The sequence below is a fragment of the Lynx canadensis genome, chromosome D1, assembly GCF_007474595.2.
Source record: "Lynx canadensis isolate LIC74 chromosome D1, mLynCan4.pri.v2, whole genome shotgun sequence".
Taxonomy (NCBI): Eukaryota; Metazoa; Chordata; class Mammalia; order Carnivora; family Felidae; genus Lynx; species Lynx canadensis.
This window is the reverse complement of record NC_044312.2, coordinates 49609404-49636850: the sequence shown is the minus strand read 5'-3', so window position 1 is coordinate 49636850 and position 27447 is coordinate 49609404. Positions and strand designations below refer to the sequence as shown.

Here is a 27447-nt window from a genome sequence, read left to right as displayed (position 1 = left end):
CTTTTTATTTGTTTTGTTACCCAAGAATTTCTTTTATCCTTTTAAAAAAAAACTTACTGGGGCGCCTGGGTGGCGCAGTCGGTTAAGCGTCCGACTTCAGCCAGGTCATGATCTCGCGGTCCGGGAGTTCGAGCCCCGCGTCAGGCTCTGGGCTGACGGCTCGGAGCCTGGAGCCTGTTTCCGATTCTGTGTCTCCCTCTCTCTCTGCCCCTCCCCCGTTCATGCTCTGTCTCTCTCTGTCCCAAAAATAAATAAACGTTGAAAAAAAAATTAAAAAAAAAAAAAACTTACTGAGCATTTATTATGTGTCAAGCTCTAGGCATTTTACATGTAACAACTCGATGAAGTAGGTACTATTACCATATCCATTTCTCACATGAAGAAACTGAGGCAGAGAGATTAAATAACTTGTTCAGGGTGTCACAGCCAGTATATTCCAGAGCCAATTTAAGCAGGCTTTGTGGTCCCAGAATTCATGTTCTTGACCACAACAACATATTACAAACATCAGGATACAGGGCAGACTGTCATTCTATGATAGTTGGCACTTCAGTTAGCAACTGAAGCAGGAGAACATCCAACCTCAACCACCTTTCCCAGTTCAAAATTCAATGCATCTATTAAGATATTATCTTTGTTAATGAAAACAGAAACAGTGCCATGGCGGATAGAGAAAATAATTTCCCTCCACCCCTTTTAAGCACTGAGATCTTGGACAAGTCACTTAATCTCTGGGTTTCAGTAGTTTCTTTAGAAAAAGGAGTCAGTAATATGCAAGCCTACTGAAAGTTCACATTTTCTAATAACAAAGAAGAGAGTAAACATCACTTCTCCCTGAATTTCTCTGCACAGAGCAGAAGGCTGCCAAGAGAACAGCTCTCTAGAACAATGCACAAGGCCTTGAGGAATAACATCAGCAATAGTAAGAATGTTCCCTTCTAAATGTATAAACCTTATCTCACAAAAGGCATTCACTCCCATTAAGAGAACATCATTTCCTCAGGGAACACCTTCTGGAATGTTCAGATTAGGTCAGGTTGCCCATACCCAACCTCCAATCCCCACATATTTCCTCCCACACCCCACCCTGTAATTCTCCCTCATGACGCCTGACACACTCAAATCATTTATTTGTAATAATAGGTTTTTAAAAAATGTTTGTTTATTTTTTGAGAGAGAGAGAGAGAGATAGAGCATGATCAGGGAAGGGGCAGAGATAGAGGGAGAGAGAATCCCAAGCAGGCTCCATGTCATCAGTGCAGAGCCCAATGAGGGGCTCGAACTCACAAACCATGACATCATGATCTGAGCTGAAATCAAGAATCAAATGCTTAACTGACTGAGCCACCCAGGCACCCCAAACATTCAAATATTTATTACAGGTCTCCTTTAATCTTTACAACAACCCAGTGAGGTAGGCAAGTTTATGCCTGCCCTCCACCTTTTAACTGGTTACTCACAAAGCTGGGGCTCGGACTCCAGACCTTCTCATTCCCAGGTGCGGACACATTCCACCACCATGCTGCCTTTGCCCCCAGAGACTGATTTAAATATACATCTGCATCCAGAGAGGATGAGTCAGTTGGTGTCACCCTCTGTTCATACCAGTTTCCCTCAGGAGACTAATGAGGGACTGGCGGTCCCTGCCCCCAAACAGGGGCACAAGGCTCTCCTTTGATCTGAAGTCGCAGCTGCTTTTCATGATGTACATGAAAGTCTGTGTGCTGAAGGCAACCATACAGATGTTATGGCTTTTGCTGGGACAAAAGCTATTTCTCTGCTCTGCTTCAAACCTAGGGACATGGTTCCCCTCTGCCAGGATGTGTCTTAGAACAACAGACTATTATTTTAATGCTACAATGAGCCTTGAGAAACACTTGTTATTGAATTTAATACTGTCAATCATTAGATATCAGTATGTTCTCATGATTGGCACATCTTGAGAACAGCTTTGAGAGTTAAAAACCACTGAAATATTTTCTAGAATAGTGATTGTATGGCCTTGCCAAGATAATATGCTGCTTTCTCATAGGGGGCTGTCTGTTTCTAGCTTCAGAGTTGATTTTTAAGGATATCCATATTCCACTGCCTTCATCATTCAGTTCGGTTTCACTATTTTCTCTACAACTCATTTGTTCCTTTTCAGCATTTCTGCGTCATTAATATATGCCCGCTGCTATGTTAGGTACAGGGAGGATCCCAAGACAAATAAAACATAATGCCCAATCTCAAAGAGCATACAGTCTACAGGGAGGACAAACCTAGAAGAGTAACCATAATAAAATAGAAGATGTCCTATTACAGAGGTGTCAGCAGGAGAGAGTGCCTCCTAGTTTTTGTCTCATGCTGTCAGTATGTTCTCAACAGTTCAGTCATGGGCTTTCTAACCACTTTCATGTCCAGCATGGGGCTACACTGTTTGTCTCCACTCTTCTTTGCACTACTACTTATCTCTATTGTCTCACTGTTTCAATAATGTATTGTAGTCATAGGTGTGCCTCTTTGCTAGACTCAGTACTTTAAGGGCAAGGGCTGTCTCTTATTGAACCTTATACTCCAGTGTGCTTTCCTAACAGGGTACAAGGTACATGGTAGACACAATTAAATAATGGCTACCTGGATGAACAAAGGATTACAGAATCAAAAGAAAGGACTGATTAATGCTGCTTAAATGATTAGTAGGATATTAAGGAAGGTTTCACACATAAAATGTTTGAGCTAGCTGACTGCGAGTTCCTACAGGGCAAAAATGCTTTACCTATTCTTGGTGCATATCATCTACTATACTACAGGATGGATATATGGATGAATGGATGTTCATTGGCTACTGACAATAGCCAAATTATGGAAAGAGTCCAAATGTCCATTGATGGATGAATGGATAAAGAAGATGTGGTGTGTGTGTATATACACACACACACACACACACACACACACACACACACACACATATATATATATATATGCAATGGAATATTACTTGGTGATCAAAAAGAATGAAATCTTCAGGCCTCTGGGTGGCTCAGTCGGTTGAGTGTCTGACTTTGGCTCAGGTCATGATCTAGCAGTTCACACGTCAGGCTGTGTCATGACAGCTCAAAGCCTGGAGCCTGCTTCAGATTCTGTCTCCCTCTCTCTCTGCCCCTTCCCCACTTGCACTCTGTCTCTCTCTCAAAAATACATAAACATTAAAAAAAAATGAAAACTTGCCATTTGCAACAATGTGGATGGAACTAGAGTGTATTATTCTAAGCAAAGTAAGTCAGTCAGAGAAAGACAAATATATGATTTCACTCATATGTTGAATTTAAGAAACAAAACAGATGAACATAGGGGAAGGGAAGCAAAAATAAGATGAAAACAGAGAGGGAGACAAACCATAAGAGACTCTTAAATATAGAGAACAAACTGAGGGTTGCTGGTGAGGTGTTAGGTTGGGGGATGGGCTAAATGGGTGATGGGCATTAAGGAGGGCATTTGTTGGGATGAGCACTGGGGGTCATATGTAAGTGATGAATCATTAAATTCTACTCCAGAAATCATTATTATACTATATGTTAACTAACTTGGACTTAAATAAAATTAAAAAACAAAAGACTTTCTTATCTATGTAATATATACCTGACACAAAGATAGTCAGTAACTCTTCTATTTATATTATAATTAATCTCCTAAAGTTAAAGTGTTGTAGTCTGAGCTTAAAGCTTTGTTTGTTACTCATTTATTTATGATAGACTGATAAAAAAAAAGGATAGGAGAAAATTCTACATCTGTTTTCATCCCATTTTCTACTCAAGGTCATTTTCAAAGTGCAGACCTCTTTTTCTTTCTTTTCTTTTCTTTTCTTTTCTTTTCTTTTCTTTTCTTTCTTTTCTTTTCTTCCTTCCTTCCTTCCTTCTTTCTTTTTCTTTCTTTCTTTCTTTCTTTCTTTCTTTCTTTCTTTCTTTCTTTCTTTCTTCTTTCTTTCTTTCTTTCTTTCTATGTATTTGTTTTTGAGGGAGAACATGTGTGTATGCTAGCAGGAAAAGGGCAGAGAGGATCCAAAGAGGGCTCTGCACTGATAGTAGCAAGCCTGATGTGGGGCTTGAATTCACAAACCGTGAGATCATGACCTGAGCCCAAATGAGATGCTCAACCAAGTTACCCAGGTGCAGACCACTTTAAGGAAGGGCCTCAACTTTGCCTTTACTGACTTGGCACTAAGGCTTAACAGCCACAAGAATTTTTCTAATACCTTTGATTTCCTGCCTTCAGTCCTGGAGGCTATCCTAGAAGGAATGAGCCTTAATAGGGGAGGCTGAGGCAGGTTGATGGAAAGTCAGGAAAGAGACCTAGGTTGTGGTGCTGCCCTGGCACTCACCAGGCAGGTGATCCTGCACAAACCACCCGTAGATTCTCTTTTCCACTGACTTACGAGGTTCTAAGAAAGCCTGCACACTACCTGCAAAACGACACTTAAACATCACCAAGAAGAGGTATTCGGTAAACATTAAAGAACAAGGATAAAAGTAAGACAAAAACTCTTTCCCTAGGGAAGTTTGGGCAGCTCTTCCTTCTTCTACTGAAAGACTGAAGAAGTTGCTCCTCATGTATCCCCGTGTTATTTTTTTTTTTTGTATCCATGTGTTAATGAGGCCCTTGGATTAATGTGGTTGAAGAAGGTCATTTATTTTATTATTTTTATTTTTGTTTTGAGAGTGTGCACGCACACACCAGCAAGGGAAAGAAGGGAAAGATGAAGGGAGAGGGAGAGAAGGAATCTTAAGCAGGCTCCATGCCCAGTGCAGAGCCCAATGCAGGGCCCAATGTCACTACTGTGAGCTGAAATCAAGAGTTGAATACCCAACCAACTGAGCCACCAGGCACCACTCTCAGAGCATTATTTTAGATCTTGATTCTATATAAATGGCTAGAAAAAAACTCAAACAAATTAATTAGGACTGCATTTGGAAGATTAAATCTCTTACTGTTTATTTTTTTTATTTTAATGTTTATTTTTGAGAGACAGAGAGAGACAGAGTGCAAGTGGGGGAGGGGCAGAGAGAGAGAGACACACACACAGATTCTGAAGCAGGCTCTAGGCTCTGAGCTGTCAGCACAGAGCCCGATGCGTGGGTCAAACTCACCAATGGTGAGATCATAAACTGAGCTGAAGTCAGATGCTTAACCAACCGAGCCACCCAGGCGCCCCCAACTCTTACTGTTTAAAGGTGAAGGTCTAGGGGCCAGGAGAGGTAACAGGATAGGAACTATGCCATGGATACAGACATGAGTAAGACACAAACCTTGTTCTTGGGGAGCCTGTGGTCTCATGGTAGAGTTAGATGTTATGAAAAGATGGATTTTAGCTGAGTATAATAAGCATGTAACAATGAGCTTATGGTTTGTAGAAAATGGAATAAATGCAATACCTAAACCTGGGGATTCAGAAAAAAAAAAGCCTGTTCTTTAACAGTGGGGATCACAGTGGGGAAATGAATATTCACCCCTATTCATTCCCAGGGCTTGGCACATAGCATTTGTGGTCAAAGGAATGAATTCACACATATATGTGTATATGAATAGGAAACCCAAGCATCTGGAAGTAAAATGCTTGAAACACTAGTTATCCTTACTCAGCTCCTAGGGGTGGCCATCACCTCCACTCGGCTGGAATAGTACTTACAATTGGCTCTTCTGCCAATGCTCCCTGGACACACAGTGTCTCCTTCCTACTCCCACACCCTAGCTCCTTCTCCCCACCCCAATGCACTGTTTTTCTGAGCTTTCTGGTTGGCATTTACATGGGTTTCACACCCTGCTTTGTTTTCCAGCACCCCCAGTTCTCCATTCACTATTGTATTTGATGTGGACGCCTCTGCCTAAGGAACCACTTTGAGGAGTCAGGGCTGGAAGAGAAGTGGGATAGCTTCTGTCCCCCCTCAGGAACCTCACCCTAAACACTTCACTGTATATCTCTGAAATGCTGCAAGAGCACCCTGGAGCTTCTCTGCCCTTCCCAAGGCATTTGAAGGCAGGAGTGCAGGTATATATGGGAGAAGGATGCAAGAGACATGGATTCAAACTTGGGATGCTTAAGTGAGATCTAGTTGGAACTCTGATGCCGCAGTTTTCATTTGGCTGTTTATGGGTCACTGCTTCTCACCATGGGACTCAGCTCTGAAAGATCTGACAGTGGAATTTCACTAACTCTGAGGGGCAGGTAGAGCACAGAGCCAACCACCAGCCTCTCTACCCTCTTTCCATATAATTCAGTGTTATTCCACATTTCTTCCCATCACCTTCCTCCTTTCCTTGCTTCAAGGTGACAGGCCTATTGTGCCTTCATCCCCCTCTTTTTGCATAGCAGAGGAGACCCCAGGGAGGCAGTGGATCACCGGCTTGCAAAAGTAGTTCAGATCGCGCCTACCTCCCTTCCTTCCTGTGTAGCCATGGATAAGTTGCTCAATCTCTCTGAAACCTATAAAAGGAAGGTAATTTGCCACTTACCTCACAGGGGTTACGGTAAGAACTAAGTTAAATATGAATGTTAGGTCAATAATATGACTGATATATTAGGTCAATAAACACTACCTCCCTTCTCCTGTTACCAGACATACCTTGGTTCTTACAGGTACCCAACAGTCCGAAGGCCACAGAGAGGAAAAGGGAGATAGTGGATCCTTCCTGGACCCCTCACTTAGAATTTCTCCCCTGTTACAAATAGGATTGTGGTGGGAGACACAATAACTCCAATAAGTGATGCATATGACCGAATGACCCATAACCAAAGTGGGCATCAGCAGGCTCTTTCATGGGGCTGCTGTTCTTAAGAGTAAACACAACATCTACAAAGGGAATAGAAGAACTCTGTTTAGAAATAAGTTTCCATGGCTGAGTATATTATTTTCAATGAGGGATTTGATTAGGAGATTTAATAAATGTTATGAAAACACTACTTCCTCTCACATAGCACAATGAAAGCCTGATTGAACACTTAGCATCTTACCTTTACTTTTTCACCATTAATCTCCACTGTCTTAATCATAAAATCAACTCCAATTGTGGCTCCTTGCCCTGGAGGGAAAAGACCCTAAAGAGGAAATAAAGGAAAATAATTAAGCAAATCTTTCAACTAAATGAAATGTTCTCCCCTCTCCCCGCTCGCCATCCATCACCAGCCCCTTCCTTTGGCTGAGTTAACTGGAAGAAAAGAGAACTCTGGTTAGTGTCAGGGGAGCCTTGTTTAATTTGATTTTGTATGTATGTATGAGGGGAGGAGGAAGGAGGGAGAAGGTGGAGAGAGGAATGCTAAAAGAACAAAGAAACTGAAAGGGGGATGAAAAAGGGGGAGAAAGAGGGGTGAAGGGAGAGAACGGAGAAGTGGTGGGGGCCCTGATTTCAAAGACTGAAACAAAAGTCAGACACAAGGGTAAGACCGAGGAACATGAAGCCATCAGGATGAGATCAGGATTGTTAGAAGAGGGGCAAAAAGCATAGTGCTCCCAAAGAGGTAAATTCCAGGAAGATTAAAACTGATTATTGGTCTAGGGCATGGACAGTCACGGGGGTGGACAAGCAACATGAAAAAGCAAACAGGAACTCACTACAAGAAACGTGAACGAGATAGTGAAGCTTTTGGATTTCCCTCTGCCCTGAAGGTGATAACAATTTCCCTTAGTGCATTGTACCACACATATAGAATTCCATGAGATCAGGGCCCATGACACTTGGAAGATAATCACAGAAAATAAAATTCAGGGAGAAAGTGTAGTAGGAAGAACATTAAACTGGGAGCCCGGAGGTTCTCTGTGTGGTCCTAGGCAAACGAGTCCCCTTCTCTGGGTCTTAAATTCAGTGGGTTTGAGGCTGATGCAAGCATTTCAAAAGAAAACAAGGCAAAAAAAAAAAAAAAAAAAAAAGCGGTACCTCAAACTGAAAGGTGAACTAGAAAGATACCATTTTAGCGAAATTACACGTACAATGTGCGTTACTGGTATACAATATTTCCTAGAGGCTCAGGGAGGGACCTGGAGGTGGGAAGGAATTTTATTAAGGAAGAGCTCTGCACCTAGTCCCATTCCCTCTCCACTTCTATTCCAGAATTGCTAGAAATTAAAGTAAAATGGACTTTATTAGCTCTGGCAGCTAAGATTGGGGCATCTTTAATTAAGTCTATTCCCTAACAGGAGAGTTCTTTAATTAAAGTTTGAACTTAGAAGACTGAGCTTCAAACCCATAGAAAATATTCCATTGCATGTCTGCAAAAGATGTAAATATAAACATTCATAACTTTACTTACAAATATTGAATCAATTTTCTTCCATTTTAGTTTGGCTCAAACACAAGGCTGCCAAGCTTCGAGTTTATCACTCCAGCTGTTTTGCTGTCTAATAAATGCCAAAAAAATAAAGCAGATCCTTCCCAGCATCTCCCCCATCATTTTGTTCCCCAATTCCTCATGCCTCAAAAACAGCTGAATCCAATTCATTTTAACTGCCTACCAAATAACAAAACCAAACATAATCCTCTCTAGGGAATGTTACTTTTGGGAGGAGTTAAGGGTCTGGAGCATGGGGTGGGTGTAAAAAGTAGAGAGAAAAGAAAGGGGTAGTTGTGCTTATTGGTAAAAATTAATGTTCAAAAATGGAAGCATTTTACCTTTAATGACAAAGTTTAAAGACAAAAGCCATATTCCTATGGTCTCAGAGGTTAGGACACAGAAAATAAAAATGACCAGGCTGAGAAGCAGGAGACCTGGGTTCTAATCCTATCGTTGCCACTAACATGACGTATGATGCTAAGAGGTCCTTTGTCCCTATAGACCTCAGTTTTTCATCTGTGTTAGGAGAGGAATAGGCTGAATAATCTCTAAGGGATATTTCAGTAATAAAACAAGGTCAAAGGAAATTTTGATAAAGGTACCAAAAACTCCTCTACAACTCTGCAGTCTTGTCCTCCTGCCAAAAGCAGAAAAGATTACCGTTAGGCGGAAGTAAAACCAGTTGGAGTTTCCAGTATAACGCCACAGCGGCTGACTAAGCCCAGATGCCTAGTAGCTTCTTACTTTTGATTTCACCGGGCCCAGACTTAGTAAAAAGCATGAGTTCTATTCCGTGTTCATTTACCATGGGAAAATCCCTGGCATTTCCAAAGGTGATTATGCCCCAAAGCCGTCTGTGTTATCCAATCTGCCTCTCCAGTTCTGCAGAGAACCACAGACTGTCAGAGCTGGAAGTGGCCTCAGAGATCACCAGGTCCCTTACGTGTGGCAGGGAGGCCCAGCAGGGGAGGTAACTTATCCAGGCCCACAGGATGGGCCAGCGCAGAGTGGGGACTAGGACCCGAGTCTCCACACTCAAGCTGGTGCTCTTTCCAGGGCATCCAGATGTCCTATGCCTTAGCACAGCTAGTCTCAGCTTTCCCAACTGGCATTTTATGAAAAAATGCAAGATGCCTGCATCATAATCCTGAAAAGGATGCCGTTCATATTTTTTCAAGGAAAATACAAAAGAAGGCCAACTTCAGAATGATTTCTCACTCATTTCTGTACAAAAACAGGCATACAATCTCTGGCAGTAATTCTCAAAAGGGCAGCAGCCCTGATGGGAACTTGTACTTAGATCATACGATAAGGACTCAATCCAGAGGGAACATTTAATTTCGTTCAAATAGTCCTTCACTGTTCTCATTTCACTCCCATTTAATAGACTTAAAAACATCAGCATATTTGGTTCTAAACCAAAATGACTCACTCACTTGCCTAGGAGGATGTGAGAGGGCATAGGCAAGGGATTGATTGGCTTAATTTGTATTTGAGTTTTTAAAAAATTAATATTTAGGGGCTCCTGGGTGGCACAGTCAGTTAAACATCCGACTCTTGATCACGGTTCAGGTCATGATCTCACAGTTTGTAAGTTCAAGCCCTGCATCGGGCTCTGCACTGACGGTGTGGAGCCTGCTTGGGATTCTGTCTCTCCTTCTCTCTGCCCCTCCCCTGCTCATGCGTGCACACTCTCTCTCAATAAATAAATAAATAAATAAATAAATAAATAAATAAATAAAATGTTTAATTAGTATTTAGGTTTAGTCTGAGGTCCAGATTCATTTGGTTAACACGTTTAGATTGTTAAGTGATAATCTATTTTTAATCTAATAATCTGTTTTGAATAGCACACCAAAAGCAAAACCACTTGCCCCTTTCACAAAGGAAGCAACAAGAGTGTGGGAGGACTGATTGGTGCACCCAGAGAGCCATGCTCCCCTGAGATGGTTTCCAAAACTCTGACCTAGGCTACAAGAGCTGGTACACAAAGGTCACATTAAGAACCAGCAGCCAAGAAGCCGGCACTGGGACCGCTCACCCATCCTCTTAGGCTGGGCTGAGAAACCCAACTCTGGACTTCCAAGTTCTCTTACCTGAGTGAATCGTCGGACTAGGCACGTCTTCCCCACACCAGCATTGCCAATTAAAACAATTTTAAACAGGAAATCATAATCTTCCATACTCATTTACACAGCTGCAAGGCAAACACAGGCAAGAGTGAGATGGGGCCTGGTCAGACTTGCCCACAGAGCTCAAGCTGCACCAGGCTCGTCTCCTCGGGAACAAGGGATCTGACTCATTCGAAGAGCAATTTAATGCTCTTCAGTTTAACGGCGATCTTGCCAGTGAGACAGGAACACAGGTGTCTGGTCACAGATGAACTTTATTCCTTCGCGGTTACCTCATGCCACAGAGCGGAAATGATACCAATGGCCTTTCACCTGGTAACCTTTATTCTGCTAAGTCGTCAGGTCACAGGTCACTCATGTGGCAACATCTGTTTTCTTTCAGCATGGAAAGGAGATTACAAACCCATGTGCAGATGAGCTGGGAGTGCAAGGAAGCAGGGACAAAAGAGAGCCCATCCAAAGCTTCTAGGTGGTTTATGCACATGCGGTATGTGCCTCTGGGAAGAATGCCAAGTGACTGGGAGACTGAATGAAGGGAAGGAACTAGGAACAAACCTCTCAGTCCCCGGTAAGTCCTGGATGTCTTGGAGTCTTAACCGAGGGAGTTATCGCCATCTTCCCCTGCCACCACCGCAGAGCCTCCTGCCAGCCAGGCTGACACCGCAGTACCTTCCAAGGTGCCTGGCTCCTCATTCCTATGGGCTGTGGCATGTGTCACTCCCTCTGCCCGGAATCCCCTCCCTCCTGCCCTTTCTGTGCCACCAAGTCAATCCTGTAAAGCCCAATGCAAGCATCTCTTTATCTCTGAATTTTTTGCTGCTCTCCTCCAAATAAATTGAAACACTTTCATCATCCCTCTGTCCTAAAACTAAGTGTCTGCTTCATCCTTGAGGGAAAGGATTATATCTTTTGGCTCTATTTCCTAGCCCATGCATGGGACAGTTATATTTAGTAAATGTCTACTCTGTAGAATTAAAAAGTTAATCAGTAGGCCTAATGCTTGAGTGTAGGCCTTAATTTCTCCAACTGTGCTGAAAAGAATACTACATGCTGTGTCTACTTCAGAGGACAGTTGTAAAGATTTTTTTTTTTTTTTAACTGTACAGAAGAGTCTTGGTATCCACAAAGCTCTATCCTGGTGAAAACCATTATAATCTATTGGGTACCTACTATAGCACTGGGCTAACCATGGTAGGAAACAGAGATGAGACAGGCTCTGCCGTGGAGACTAATGTGAGAAAAGTCAAACAACAACCACAAAATCAAATATATTTCAAACCAGCAGTGAAGCTCATTTCATAAGGTGCAGGAAGAGCAGACCTGGTGGACTCCGGAAGAAGAGGAAAAGGACACCCATTGAGCCCATGAGGGGAAGGGTGCTTGGGAGAGCTGAAGGAAGCCTCAGGATCATGCCTACCAGCAGAGCTGAAGCTCAAATGGCTACGGGGCTGCAGGGTCGAAAGAGAGGCCACTCCACTGAGACTTGTCAAGTAGCTAGGGGGAGGAGATTCCCTATGTGCAGAGATGATTTCTATGTGGGTCTTAACTCATCCTTGGAAAGATGACCGACAACCAGGCCAACATGCATATGGCAGCTCATGGGGTTTTCTCTCAGTTCACCGGGCCTATGAAGGAAAAACGCTTCTCTGTCAAGGGTCCCCCATTGTGGAATTCGCTAATATGCCAGGCACTATTCTTGGCATTTTAGATGTATTTTCATTTGTCTTTACAAGTCTCTGAGGCTGGCATTGATTAATGTTACCTATTTTACAGGTGAGTAAACTGAGGGTAGTCTGAAGTCATAAAGCTAATAGCCAGAGTTCAAGTTCAGAAGGCATAGGTTGCCATCAAAAGAACTCTAGCTTTGGAGCCAGAGAGAACTAGGTTCAAATCCTGGCTCTACTATCTTCTAAGTCTATGCCTCTGGATAAGTGAAAATTTTTTGGAGCCTCAACTTCCCCATTAACAAAATGGGGCTAATAACACCTATATCACAGAGTTGTAATGCTTGAAGGAATTCATGGAAATCCCTGAGGATAGTATTTGGCTCTTTAGTCATCCAAACTCCTCAATATAACAACTGTTTTCCATGGTCTGGCTTCTGCTTTCATTGCCAACTGACTTCTCACCACTCTGCTCACATTCCGAGCTCTAGGCTCACTGGATTTCTTCAGTTCCTTAGACACGTGGAGCTGCTTTCCTCTTCAGACTTTCACGTATACTGTTCCTCTGCCAAGAACATAGAACACAACCTCCCCTCACCACCCCCAGCCCAGCTAACTTTTATTTCTCCTTTCAATTTCACTGAAAAGTCACTGTCTAGTATGCTTCTCTGACCTGTTAGGAGGCTGACCCCCTGCTGGACACTCGCATGATACCCTTCCCTGTCCTAGAGTCATACTCACCAAGCTTCATTGTATTGATTTATTTATATCTGTCTTAGGCTCCAAGTGCATCCCTCAGCACCTCCACCCTATACACACACGTGCACACACATGACTATAAGCAACATGAAAGAAATGATGTGTCTATCTGGTTGAGTCCCAATCCTAACCCTTCCCCATCAAGGTCACTGTCATCCTTGCTGCCATCACCATCATCATCATCATCATCGTCTCATTCTATACTACTAACTCATTTACTCGTCACAGCACTCCTAAGAGGTGGACACTATTAGCATCCTAACTTGACAGATGGGGATACTGAGGCACAAGAGAAGTTAAATAAGAAGTTGTTAAGGTCCCACCCAACTGGTGGAGCTGAAATTCAAACCCAGGTAGGCTGGGTCCAGTCCCCCATGGACATCTTTAACACATTACCTACAGTGCCTTTCCCAATGCCTGGCTTGTGGCAAAAGCTTAAGAAAGATCTGATGAATTGAATGATAAGGGGCAAGCACTCAATAAAATGTGATTTCCTTTTTCTCTTCCCTCTGGCTTCACATCCAAAACTCTTGCCACCACACTGTAGTAGTTTAATTAAGAATCAAGGACAGACTCCAGATAAAAATTCAGGGATGCAGTATGTTCATTAAAATTCAATAAAGCTTTAATAGTGAGAAGAAAAAAAACCTCAGAGATAGGGACAAAGACAGCAGGAGGACGTGGGGCTCTCTGGGTCCCACACGGACCACAACTCACTGCTTTCGTAAGCGCGTGAACAGGGAGCACAGGACCAGACAGCATCCTTCTGTGCTTGGATTGTTTGCCACACATTTATTCCTCCATCTTTGGCAGAGGCCAAAGACATAAGGCAGAGAATTCAGAGAATGTCCAAATTTAAAGGCCCAAGAAACAGGGCTCCTAAGAGGTTTGCAGTGTCCAAATTCTGCACCTTCAGGGAAAGAAGGGGAAGAATTACTTGGTCAGAGTCAATGCTGACAGTCAAACCTCATGTGGCCAGCACCTGGAGAGAGCCACAGAAGATAAAGTAAGGCCCTTCTCCTTTCTATAAGAAGTCAATTTAATGCTCTGTTGAATGTTGTTGTTGTTTTTAAATAAAGCTCTGGGGAAAAAGTGTTTGGTCTTTTTAAAAACACAGGGCTGTCTGTGGCTAAGGCTGGACTGTATACTATGGGTTACCTGCTGTGGTCACCGTGCTGTCTCTAATAGAAAACACATTGCTGACTGAAAAGATCACAGGATTCTCTGAAAACTATGTCTGAGGAAGCCCTTCTGACTGGTAAGTAAGGCAACAGCTCAGGCATTGCCAATCACCCTGGGATAAGAAAGCATTCCAGGAGAGGGAAACCCATTCAAAATCAGTTAGTGACACACAGCCCTAAATTGACAACAAAAGTCACACCTACTCTGGGGAGCAAACATGTCAAAAGGTATGCTACTGACTATTCCAGGGATTTTTTTTTTTTTTTTTTTTTTTTTTTTTTTTATTTTTTTATCTAAAGAGAGAGAGCAGGAGACAGGGGGGGAAGGGCAGAGAGAGAGGGAAAGAGAGAATCCCAAGCAGGCTCTGCACTGTCAATGCGGAGCCCAATGCGGGGCTCGAACTCACAAACCATGAGATCGTGACCTGAGCCGAAGTCAGACGCTTAACCGACTGAGCCACCCAGGCGTCCTTATTCTTGGGATTTTATGTTGTATCATTGTTAATGATAATAGTCGTTGACACTTATTTGTACTTATGATGTGCCAGGTACTCTTCCATGTGTACGTACTCATTTAATCCCCACAACAATCCTATGAGGTGTTTTTATTATCATCCCCAGCTTACAGAGGAGGGAACAGAGGCATAGAGAGGTTATCCTGAAGTCACACAACTAGTGGGTCTTAGGACCAGGATTCATACCCTGATCCATCTGACTCCAAAGCCTGGCTCCTCTTGAAGTAGGATGCTGCTGTCCCCTGCCCTGTGGTAGACAGCACTGCTGGACCTGTCCTAATGGCTGGAGGCTCAGCTGAATGGAACCCCTCAATGCCTGTGAGCTGCAATATTCTAGAATCTCCCTCCTCTCGAAGCAGCACAGCCACATTGATAGGGCCACACACTGATTCCGGATCACACAAGCACAACTCTTCACAGTGTCCTCTGACCCCAGATCTCTTTGAGGAGCTGGACCCTGACTTTCCCCCAAATACCACTCCCACAATTCATTCATCCATGTAACTAAGTATTGGGCATGGGGCAATAAACAGGAACACTACTCAGATGAACCCGCAAAACCCCAAACATCATAATCACCACAGTAGCTCTACATAAATGGATATGTGAATAAGATTCACAGGAAAAATAGATGAGGAAAAGAAAAAAATGCATTTAAAAAAGACAGTTAAATGAGGTGTACTATGAAAAGAAAAAAAAAATTCTAAAGCAATGTGATCTTGGCAACATAAACCATTTATCAAAATGACCTTAAAAAAACACACACACACTGTATTCTCCATTGCACATCAGTACATTTTTCTCCTCACCCTTCTGGGCTCAGTATAACAGATAAAGTCAAGGCTTCTGGTAAACAGTGGCTTGATTCCCTCTCCCAGCCCTGCTCCAGAAAATGATAGTTTGGGGGACTTGTCCTTGTTCAAAAACCACATGTCTCATTCAAGTCCATTTCGCTTTCAGGGTCTCAACCTTGAACTGCAAACCGAGGGGGTTGGGTGAGGAGGCACCACAGCCCTTCTCAGGACAGCGTGTGCTGCCATTCTCTCATACCAAAGAGGCAGCATGGGTAATGACATCAAGAGACGTGGGTCTGCTAAAGAGCTGTGTAAAGTCTCCTCATCCATAAAATGGGGATAACAGAATCTATTATCACTGAGTTGCTTGAGAGGCAAATAAGATAATGCATGGAAAGTGACACTTAAAAAAATATAATAATCAAATGTCATATGACTAGAGCTATATATGACAAGCGTTACATATACTGATTGCAGAAAATACAGCCAAACAAAAAGGAAGAGAAAATCACTTATAATCTCTTTCCCTAACCACATCCCTGCCTGGGGATAATTATAGTTAACATTTTGGTATACATCCTTCTAGTTTTTTTGTTTATATACACTGACCTATACATGTATAGATTTTTAAATGTATAGATTTTAAAAACAAAAGCAATTATAACATTAGGCAGAATTTTTTTGTTTTCTATAGAGTGGTATTTTCCCCAAACCCAAAATCAGAACACATGGTCTACAAACAAAACTGATTACCAAAGACTCTCAGCATTCATTCAACATTTATTCCCATGACCCTAAATACTCAAGTAAGGGGTGGCAGGAGGATAGCTTCACAGTGACAAAACTTTGAGAAATACTAAATACTATGACTCAATCTTGAAGATTTAAAAGATTCTAGGGGTGCCTGGGTGGCTCAGTCAGTTAAGTGTCCAACTCTTGGTTTCAGCTCAGGTCATGATCTCATGGTTCATGACTTCAAGACCCACATTGGGCTCTGCACTGACAGCATGGGATCTGCTTGGGATTCTCTCTCTCCCTCTCTTTGCCCCTCCCCATCCCTCCCTCTCTCTCTTTTTCTCCCACAAATAAACTAAAACAAATTATTTAAAAGGTTCTAAAAATTCCCATAATGACCCAGGATTTACCATATGTGATTGTAGCTGAGAGTTCTTTTCTCATCCAACACCTTTTAACAAAAAAAAATTCCACACTACTAGGGCCCCATGAAGCATCAGTGAAGTAAATGTTATTTTATAGCACCTGAAATCACGGCTGACACCCAGGTAGGGCTGCTACATGAAAAAAAAAATAAATAAAGGGAAAGGGAAAGGGAAAGGGAAAGGGAAAGGGAAAGGGAAAGGGAAGGGAAGGAAGGGGAAGGGAGGGGGGGGAGGGGAGGGAAGGGAAGGGAAGGGAAGGGAAGGGAAGGGCAGGGCAGGGCAGGGCAGGGCAGGCCCAGATAAATTTCAATTTTAGATAGCAACAAATAAATTTTAAAACAAGTTTGTTCCAAATATTGCATGGGACATACTTCTACTAAAAAGTTATTAGCTGTTTATCTGAAATTCAAATTTACTGGGCAATACTATCCAGAGAAAACTTGAGTAGTCAGATCTAGTAGAAACAGAGGCCCCAAACATAATATCATGTGTACCCAGAAGCTGTGGAGGGTGATTGGCAAGGCACGAGAAATAAGATAAGCCTGATGAACCCAAAACAATAAACGGAGGAATAAAAAAGGGCAACAAGTAACATTTGAAGGTATTACTGAGCTTGGGTATTTTATAATCTGAGTCGGACTCCAGGGACCAGGTTCAGACTGGCACACAGAGCTCTGCAGGTGAGTCTCCCCCTTCTGGACAATCCCAGGGCACAGTGGACCTTCTTCTAAGTACATTTCCATATGTACGCCTGCCTGGTCCAGGGGGCTGTGCTCTACACATCTACTGCCGCTAGTATCCTTAAGGACAAGGACCATGCTTCAATAAGACACTCACGTCAGCATATCCTAGTGCCATGTTCAAGTAGACACTGGGTTGCAAGCATTTGATCTTTCACTCTGACAAGGTTCTGTCTCAGGAAGCTCGTTAGTGCTTAATTACTAGAAGGCAATTACTAAACATTACTATAATCAACTGCTGCAAGCCTACTTGCTTTACATAAGCTGCTAATTTCATGTTATTGCAAGTTATCATTCTCCTTGGCCAGAGATGTCACACACCCACCTGTGCCATGGCTGCTCCTCACGCACCCGGCCATAATCTCCAGTGTTCTGATGTGGCCCTTTACAGTTTACAACATACTTTCACAGACATGATCTAATCTGCACCTGCCAACAATCTCATGAGCTGGTTCTTATCATTCGTTATGCAAGTGAGGAAACTGATGGTTTAGGTAATAAAGTGTCACCCTAAGTCACACACTAGTGACTTGCAAGGTGGCCTCTATATCCTAGACACCTAGGATATAAGGATTTTACATTCTATCATTGTTAATAATAATAATAGCTGAAACTTAATTCAATGCTTATTATGTGCCAAATACTCTTCTACATGTACATACTCATTTAATCCTCACAACAACCCTAGGAGGTAGGTACTATTATCATTACCCCCAGCTTACAGAAGAGGAAACTCTAAGCCTCCACCAAAATTACACAGCTAATGAGTAAAACTGCCAGGATTCAAAACCCACGTCTTTCTGGGAAAAAATTAAGTTGGAACTCCATCTCATTCCTTATACTAAAATAAATTCCAGATGGATTAAAGATTTAGATTTTGAAAAATGAAAACATAAGAGTACTAAAAGAAAGCATGGTCTATATAAAATCTTAAAGTGGGGAAGGCTTTCTAAGAATTACTCAAAATCAAGGCCATAAAATAAATAGATTGACCAATTTGACTAAATAAATAAAAAAAAATTCTGCATGGCATGGGGTGCCCGGGTGTCTCAGTTGGTTAAGCATTGACTCTTGATTTCAGCTCAGGTCATGATCCCTGGGTTGTGGGACTGAGCCCTGCTTCCAGCCCCGTGCTGAATATGGGGCTTGCTCTGTGATTGTCTCTCTCTCTCCCTTTGCTCCTCTCCCCCAACTTGTGCACACACACTCTCTCTATTAAAAAAAAAAAAAAAAAATGCTGCATGGCAGAATAAAAGATGAACTGATTAAGATATCTGAAATACATATAACTAAGGGCTAATTTCCTTAAATGCTTAAAGAGATCCTATGAATCAATAAGAAAAATTGAATAAATCAATAGAAAAAATGGACAAAGGACATGAGCAGATAGTTTACAAGCAGGGGAATAAAAATGACACATTTTTTTTGAAATGATCAGCTTTACTCCTAAGAGTAAATTCAAACTCTAATTAATTTATAATTCTAAATTATAATTCTAGACAATTAAGATTATAATTTATAATGAAAACTACAATAAATTCATAATCAGAAGCCGTTTTTCATTTCAGACTGGCAAAGTTCACTCTGTATAGGAAAGAGTATGGAGAAATTGGGCATGGGTATACCACTGGTAGGAAGGAAATCAATGCAACCTCTACGGAGGGCAATATTGATTTAAAACTAAAAAGGCTATTACAAACCCTCAGACCCAGCAGTTCTACCTCTCCGAATCTATCCTACTTATGTAATACATGTGTACAAGGATACATGTAGTAGGGTATTCATTACAACATTTGTACTAACAAATATGAAAAACAACCTGAAAGTCCATCAGCAGGAAAATGGTTGTAAGATTATGAAAACCATACATCAATATACCATGAAGCCTGCTGTGGACATCTGCAAGATGCACTAAGTGAAAGAGGCAAGGTAGAAAATGGTGTGTATAGTATGAAAAGGGCACATTCAATTATTTAATCTGTATAAGCATAAAAAAATCTCCAGAAAGATACAAAAGAAAACTACTAATAGTGTTTGACTCTGGAGAGGCTCTAGTATCCAGCTCTAGGAAAGAGGATAACCTCCAGCTCTTAACAAATTGTGTTCCGACCTTCCATTCGGTCTGCAGTAGTGCTGGAAAGGCAAGATGATTTTCCTAAAACAGTGAGAGAAGTCCTTTTTAAAAAAAAAAAATCTGTTTGGGGTGCTCTGTTTCTATCTTTCTGTCTTTCTCTTTGTCTGTCCACCGCATCCCTTCATGTGACAGGGAAGGAATGCCCCACCCAGCCCCACCCAGCCTCAGGGGTTGGCCTTTCCAGGCCCTTGTGTGTGCCATGGTTTTCTCCCCAGGTCCCAGCACTCAGTTCCTACATGGTGGATTCATTCTTTCATATCAACTGCCTTCAAAACCAAGCATCCATCCTATCACAGCCAAACAGATAGAACAACAGTCTGTTTATTTCACTAGTAAAAACAAAACTCTCACACATCTGTATCGTGTATTACAGCTCAGAAATTACTCACTGCACTCTGATACAGAATCCTCCTGAGGAGGGGGGGAGGAGCCTATCTTGTTCTCCCCATTTTACAGAAATGGGACTTGGAATCCAAAGAGTGACTTGCCTCAGGCCATACAGCATGTGATCAAGAGGGCCAGAAAAGCATGCACAACGGGTCCCCTGACTCTAAATCAGAGCTATCTCCAGGACAAACAAGGCCTGAAAATATAAATCCCTCCTGGGCAGTCCCCTGACTCTAAATCAGAGCTATCTCCAGGACAAACAAGGCCTGCAAACATAAATCCCTCCTGGGCAAGACCACAGGTGTTAAGCACCAGGGGAGGCTGACATGGACCCACGGATGAGAAAGAGCTCAAAAACAGCCTTTGGGAATATTTTTTAATACATGTGAAAAATAAAAATAAAAATAAGGCAGGCCTGAGATTGCCACAATATCATTCTCAAAAAGAAAGACAATGAAATATTTTATTTTATTCTTTGTATATATTACCTTTCATATTTTCCTATTTCCTAGAAATACACAATAGATCTGGGAAACCAGGCATGTAAGGGAAATGAAAATGAATCCATGAAACAGCATTTCATCAGCACTAACCAAAGCAAATGTCTGAATTCTCTTGCTGAAGTAAGTGCGCTCTTTCACTTTCCATAGTAAGAAAGCATCGCTGTACTGAGCACAGATTTGATTTTCCTCAGAGGTGAGAGGAGGAGGGAGGACCACTGCGACAGAGCCACTTGGGCCCCCAGTCAGTTAGCTCCCCAGGCAGCTCTAGGTTGTTTGGTACCAAAGCACTGGGGCGCAGGTGCTTGGCAAAGAGTCTTGGACACGCCAGTAAATACTGGCACCTTGTTTCCTGGGGAAATGAACGATACCTTTCCCACTCATTAATCCCTTTCCAAGGTGGGGAGTTTCTATATGCAAAACATGTTTGTGGAACTGATCTAAAAAAAGGCCTTTCCAGACCCAACTTGCAGCTTCCGCCATCTGCACAAGCAGGCCGGGCTCCCTCCGTCGTCCTTCTCCAACAGTAAACAATATCACCCTCAAAGAGCTCTGGGGGTTTGTCCCAATGCCCTCCCCTCTGTGTTCTCTAAGTTGGGGGCTGTGTCTAATCTTTCCTCTGCAGAAGCTTTCCTGCGCCTGTTTGGCTGGACCGGAAGGGCCTCCTTATCGGCATCTTCAGTCTCCTCCCCCAGGCTGAGCACACAATACCCACGCCGCCAGGCAGCCAGGGCGCAGGGCTGCAGCCCACAAGTGGGCCTAAGCACTTCCCCCTGCCTTAGGGACCCAAGGCCTTTCAAGGACAGAGGTGTCTCCTTCTCTGCCAGAAGACTGTCATTCCAGGCTGGACCCTTCCTGCAGCTGTTTAAACAGATTCCCTCCTCACTGGAAGCATGAGAAAAAGTGAAGGGGAAGCAAGTGTCCCCATGCTCTGGAACTCAGACGGGTGAGAATAAAATACAGGAATTCTCCCAGGTTGGTCTCTCAAGTTTGTCCTAGTTCCTGTGTCACTCAAAAGAATGACTATTTGTCTAGAGCCTATGTACATGACACACACCAGCCATTTCATCCTTGAAACAACCCTGTTCTAAGGGCACGGGGGGTAGATTTCTTAGTTACCAATACTAACAAAAATCTTTTACATCTATAGAGCACCTCAACTTTGCTAAGTGCTTTCCTGTAAATTATCTTATTATTTGCATCCTGGAAAATTCCTATGCAAAAAGATAGAGTAGAAACTCTCGTTCAACATGGCTCCCCAAGACATACAGACACACACAGCATGCCATCAGCCATCTGTCACCAGTGCCTACAGATGTTCTGTCAGAAATGTAGCTCGAATTCCCCCTTGGCACCACCTTTGTCCCTACCACAGCAACCTGGCTCAGAACCAGCCCAAGGCTTAGCTGTTACCCAATCAGCCTGCCATGGACTTCTAAACAGGTGAAGTATATAAACTGGCACAACTTTCCTCAACAGCAAGTTTTCAATATTCTTCAAAAGCCTTAACAATCATATTCTTTGATCCAACAATTCTGCTTCTGGGAATTTCTTAAGGAATGATTCCAAGATGTGTACAAAGATTTATTCACAAGAAAGTTCATTCCAATATTACTTAGAATTGACCTCAGAATGGAGAGAGAAGTAAAGCCTCTATCCAAAAATAGAAAAGAGGTTACAGTTTTGCATTTTTTGAGCCACATGATATAACATTATGAAATATATACTTTGAAGTACATTTTAAAATGCTTCCCTCTGAGTAATGGGATTATGGATAGTTTGTTTTCTTCTTTATATGTATCTTTTTTAAAGTTTTCTTCAATAAACATGACAGAAATAATACACCTTATTAAAATATCATAGAGGCTCAATACTAGCGAAGGGAACAAGGGACAGGCACACATGTAGACAGCTAGTGACCATCCACATTCAATTGGCTCTTCTTCGAAAACAGGCTCTAACTAGGTACAAACCAAAAGCCGTAACAGAGTTCAAACCTTTCATGCTGTGAGCTCACTGCTGGGAATTCACTTTAAGGAAAGAACTGAACAAACTCAAAATGCTAAATGTGCAAAAATGTTGATTATATCTTATCTAAAAGAACTGGAAACAATCCAAATGTCCAACAAGGGATAGTTCAGTATGGAACATCAACACCATGGAATGCGGGGCAGCCATTAGAAATGCCAATTATGAAAACTATGTGGAAATATGAAATAATGTTGACAATAGGCTATAAAATAAGAATACACAAAACTGCGTTTGTCAGGACTGCAGCTATGAAGAATAAGCATGTATGTGAACAAGGACATTTTAAAAGTAAGAGCATGTCATGTTAGGATTATGGGATTACAGGGAGCTTTTTATTTTTTAAGTTTTGTCCATTTTTTTTTTTTTTTAGGTTTTTGCATGCACCATAGACACATATTTTGAAAAGTTGGAAAACACAGAAAAGAGGAAAATCAATTACCAAAAAGAGCACAATCCCTGTCAGCATTTTGACACATTCCTCTTCCCTGTCTCTTTTTCCTATGCACTGGGTGATTTGGTTTGGTTTTTACCACTATAATCATGCCAATGTTTTCTTTAAAGCAATTATAAAATCAGTTCAATTTTTTAAAAATAATCAGTGAACTTAACAAAAGTCCTGCCAGAGAACATAGTAGTGGGTTTTTCAAGTGTTGTCAAGAGAACTTAGCTAACACAATGTCTGTTTGTCAGCAAAAAACAGACGTATTGCACCATTGTCACAATAGATGGATTGATCAAAGTTCCATAAACACCTGCAGAAGACTCTTAAGCTTATTTCAGTAATCACAGGTCAGGAGCAGAGAGAATACTGTGTTACCGAGGCTGACATAGTGGGAAATTTAGAAGGAATTTTACCAGACTTGGAAGACAAAAAATACAACGATGTACCAAGTTTTCAGATCAGAAAAAAAGCTTGAAGGGAACAAATCCAATTGGTCATTAGGTCTGAAATATTTTACCTCCTTTTCATCTCTCACATCATCTCCAGTCCAGCTGTCCTGACTTCAGTGGGGCCAACCTCTAATACCTTGGCAGCAGCTGCCCTGTTCTTCCTCCATGCCACGTGGACTCCTCCAGGGAGAGACACGGAGACAGGGACAATCACTAAGCAGCGCATGGGCTCTGCTGCCCATGATGTGAGAGTGGGCCCTGGCAAGAGTGAGAGGGGAGGCTGAGCTGGCAGTCGCTACGGAGGGGCTCAGTTTCTGCAGGAGTGTGATGCTTTTGTGCTTTTTGAACAACAGGGCCTCTCCACACAAACCAACTATTCATCTCTTACATGCATTCTACCAGAGACCGCCCTCTGTCCCAAGGCTAGGGGAAAAGCTGTGGCCTTGGGCGAAGTGTGACATGAGACGCCACTGCTTACATGGCAAACCTCGCTCAAATACTCCTCACTTCAAGGAGAAAGGTAGCTGTATTTTTTGCCTTAGAGGCTTTTAGCAACTAACTCATGTACAAAATGCAGTGTAATTCCACTGCAACAACATGACCATGTCAATCCCACACTTAAATCTCCTCGGGGGCTCCCGGCTGCCCACACAAAGCTGTCTGTGAGAGGAAGTAAAGTGCCCTGTTGAAGAAGGCAAACTTTGGAGCCAAATTGCCTGACTGAGTCCTGCCTCTGCCCTTTATGTATTGAGCGGCCTTGGGCAGGATCCCTATCCTCTTGGTACCTGTGTTTCTTTATTTGTAAACAGGGATAATAACAGTACCTACCTCATAGGATTATGGTGCATATTAAAATAATTAATAAAGAACAAAGAATAAAGTCTGGCAGATAGGAAGCACTCAGTAAATGTTAAGTGCTGTTCCTGTTATTGCTATTGTTGGAGAAAGTTCAACTTCTCTAGCAGGGCATACAGAGCCATCCATGACCTAGGCCCTGCCCATCTTTCTAGCTATTTCCTGTGACCTTTGAGTTACCACTGCCACTGTGATCACACAGCCATGCCAGGCTCCCAGAGGGCAGACCCCAAGGCAGGTTCATCCCTCCACACCTTTGCTCACCTTTCCTCTACAGCCATTCTCTCCTTGTTGGCTGATGAGCAACTATAGATTTCTGAAACCTTCCTTCCTCTTCCATGTGGATTAGCCACTCCTTCCTCTGTGCCTCCACTATGTTCTATTCAGACTCTCTTCATAGATACTTTATTATCCTCATTGATTTATGAATCCTGTTTCCCCCACTAGACTTTAAAGACAGAGGCCCCTATGAATTCTTAACCGTATCCCCATTTCCTGGCACTCAGTTGACCCTAAATACTTATTAAATAAATGCAAAAGAAATATTGATCAGAACACACAAAAGTCGGGAAAGCTTTTCAGAGAACCTAAACACCAGGATTTGGAAGTCAAATCCCAAAACACTGACTCGAAGGAAAGTTAATTGGAAAAGATCATATAACCAAAGAGAAGAAGAATATTATGGTCTCCCAGGAGAAACCTTGTTTGTAATGCCAAACCTTGTTGTAATGCAGTTGTCTCTGTGTATATTAGGGGATGGGGACAGAAGTGACATTGATAATGGTTCTAAACTAGCTGATGTCAACTATTCACTGAACAGTACTTTTTAAACCTTTTCTTCAGAAAAAAAAATGTGGAGTTATAGCTGATTGGGAAGTACCTTTCACCTTGTCCAGAGTATAAACTGTCTCAATATAAAAATACTACGGGGATCCGGACTGTAAGAAAGAGAATGAATCTTTGTTGAAAATCTATAAGCCAGATGCTTAAAAAATAATATATTTTAGGGGCATCTGGGTGGCGCAGTCAGTTTAGCATCTGACTTCAACTCAGGTCATGATCTCACGGTTCCTGCTGACAGTGCAGAGCCTGCTTGGGATTCTCTATCTCTCTCTCTCTGTCCCTCCCCCACTCACACTTTATCTCTCTCTCTCTCAGAGTAAATAAATAAACTTAAAAAATATATATATTTTCTATTCATTAAATATAATATGCTGGGCACAGAACTATTCACTTCACATGCATTATCAAGTTTGATAATGTAAGTCCTTAACAACTGTGAGACATAAGTATTAGGCTCTCCATTCTACAGATGAGGAAAACATGCTCACCCATCCCATTCATTGGTAGTGGGCATCTACCATGTGCAAGTACCGATCCAGGACTACAGGATACAGCAATAAACAGACAGAGCTGCCCCACTTCATAGAATATGCATTCCAGTTGGGCAGCAGAGCAATGAATGAATGGAGAAATGAGCATATATATTAATGAACAAGAAAAATATCAGATAGCAACAAGTACAGGTAGAGAATTAAAATAAGAAGGGACAGAGTGACTAGACAGTAACTTTATCATTTTTTTAATTTTTTAATGTTTATTTTTGAGAGAGAGAGAGAGAGAGAGAGAGAGAGAAAGAAAACAAGCAGGGGATGGACAAAGAGAGAGGGAGACACAGAATCTGAAGCAGGCTCCAGGCTCTGAACTGTCAGTACAGAGCCCGACGTTGTGTTTGAACCCATGAACTGTGAGATCATGACCTGAGCCAAAGTCGGACACTTAATGGACTGAACCACCCAGGCACCCCTAGACGGCAATTTTAGAGTGGGATGTCAGAGAAATCCTCTCTGATGTGGCTATATTTACAATGAGATTTGAGCAAGAAAGAACCAAGCACATGCATATTGGAAGAAGAGCATTTCAGGCTGAAGAAGAGCTAGGGCAAAGGCCCTAAAATGAGAATGGGCTTGGAAAGTTCAAGGAACCAAACCAGCACAGTAAGGCTGAGTCCACGAGGAGAGGGCTGAGTGAGTGACATGGGGCAGGTCCAGAGACCTTGGTCCACCAAGGCATGGAGTGTGGATTTCATTCTGAGTGCAATGGGAGGCCAGCTACAAGGAGGCGGGTAGGGAGTGTGGCACAAACTAATGACCAGTTTTAAAGATTTCTCTGATCTCTGTAATGGAGGGTATAATGAGTGGTGTGGATACAAGCAGAAGCAAGGAGTCTAGTTAGGGGGTCACTGCACATGGTCTAGGTGGAGGATGATATGACTTGGACTAAGGTGCTGATGGTGGAGATGTGGGAAGCAGATACATTTGGGAATGTTTCTGAAGCCAGAGAAGATAAGACTTGCTGAAGGAATGGATGATGATGGGGAAGAAAAAAAGAAATCAAAAGCAATGCCTAGATTGGCTTCAGCACTGAGGGGGGACAGTAGCACCACTTACTGGGGTCGGGAAGATTGAAGGAAGAACAAGTTTCAGGTGGAGACAAAGTCAAGAGTTCACTTTCAGCCATGTTAAATGTGCAATGCCTCTTAGGCATCTATTTGGACATGAGTCTGGAGCTCTAGAGGAAGTTTGAGGATAAAGATACAAATTTGAAGGTCATAGGCAAATGGATGTTATTGAAAGTCATTGGATTAGAAGAGGATATCTATTCTCTATCTCGGAGAAGGGAAGGAGACCATTGCAGAACATGGAGCGTGTTACCACTTAGAGATGGAGGACATAAGGAGGAGAGCCTAGGGAGGTAGGAAGAGACCCAGGAAAGTAGAGTCCAAGAAAACAGTGAAATCAGTCTTGTCAAATGCTGCTGAGAAAATGAATAAGATTAAAAGAAAGCAGTGGCCTTCAACTTGGTCACATGAAGGTCATTCATTGAATGACATTGGCAATAGTCCTGGTGGGACAATGGAAAAAGATTAGAGGGAGGGAAAGGTATCAAAGCCCAAACTGTGGACAACCTGAAAGTTTTACTGAGAAAAGGAACAAAGAAACTTGAAGACAGTTAGAGGGGGATATAATGTCAACAGAGGTGTAAATTACATAATGAATTTATTTGGCAATAGTTAAGGGACAAAATTAGAAAACATTTTGGGATTTTGGATGGGGGGGTTGTTTATTTTCAGATAAGAAATACTGGAGCATGGTTATTTGCTACTGAGAATTACCTAGTGATGAGGGTAAATCTGATGAGGGCAGAGAGAAGGGGCATAATTACAAGATCAAAGATCTATAAGACTTATTCTTAACAAAATTCATAATGTGCCCAAGGTAGAAGAATTGGTAGTCTGGGAAGCTGGGATACTAACCCAGATCTATTCTGACTCATAAATGCATCCTTTTTTTCATACCATTCACTGTAATAAATACAGTAGCATTTACAAAAGATCCCAAT

The 27447-nt window shown here is 42.2% G+C and overlaps 1 protein-coding gene across 1 annotated transcript in view; it reads right to left on the bottom strand.

Moving 5' to 3' along the window:
• Positions 1-27447, bottom strand: part of RAB30 (RAB30, member RAS oncogene family) — a 75198-nt gene that overhangs the window by 5495 nt on the left and 42256 nt on the right. The window contains exons 2-3 of the mRNA XM_030332592.1: positions 10399-10499; positions 6989-7072 (exon numbers count right to left, since the gene is read on the bottom strand). Of these exons, the coding sequence (XP_030188452.1) occupies positions 6989-7072; positions 10399-10491 (177 nt within the window). The 5' untranslated portion in view covers positions 10492-10499. The remainder of the gene's footprint in view (positions 1-6988; positions 7073-10398; positions 10500-27447) is intronic.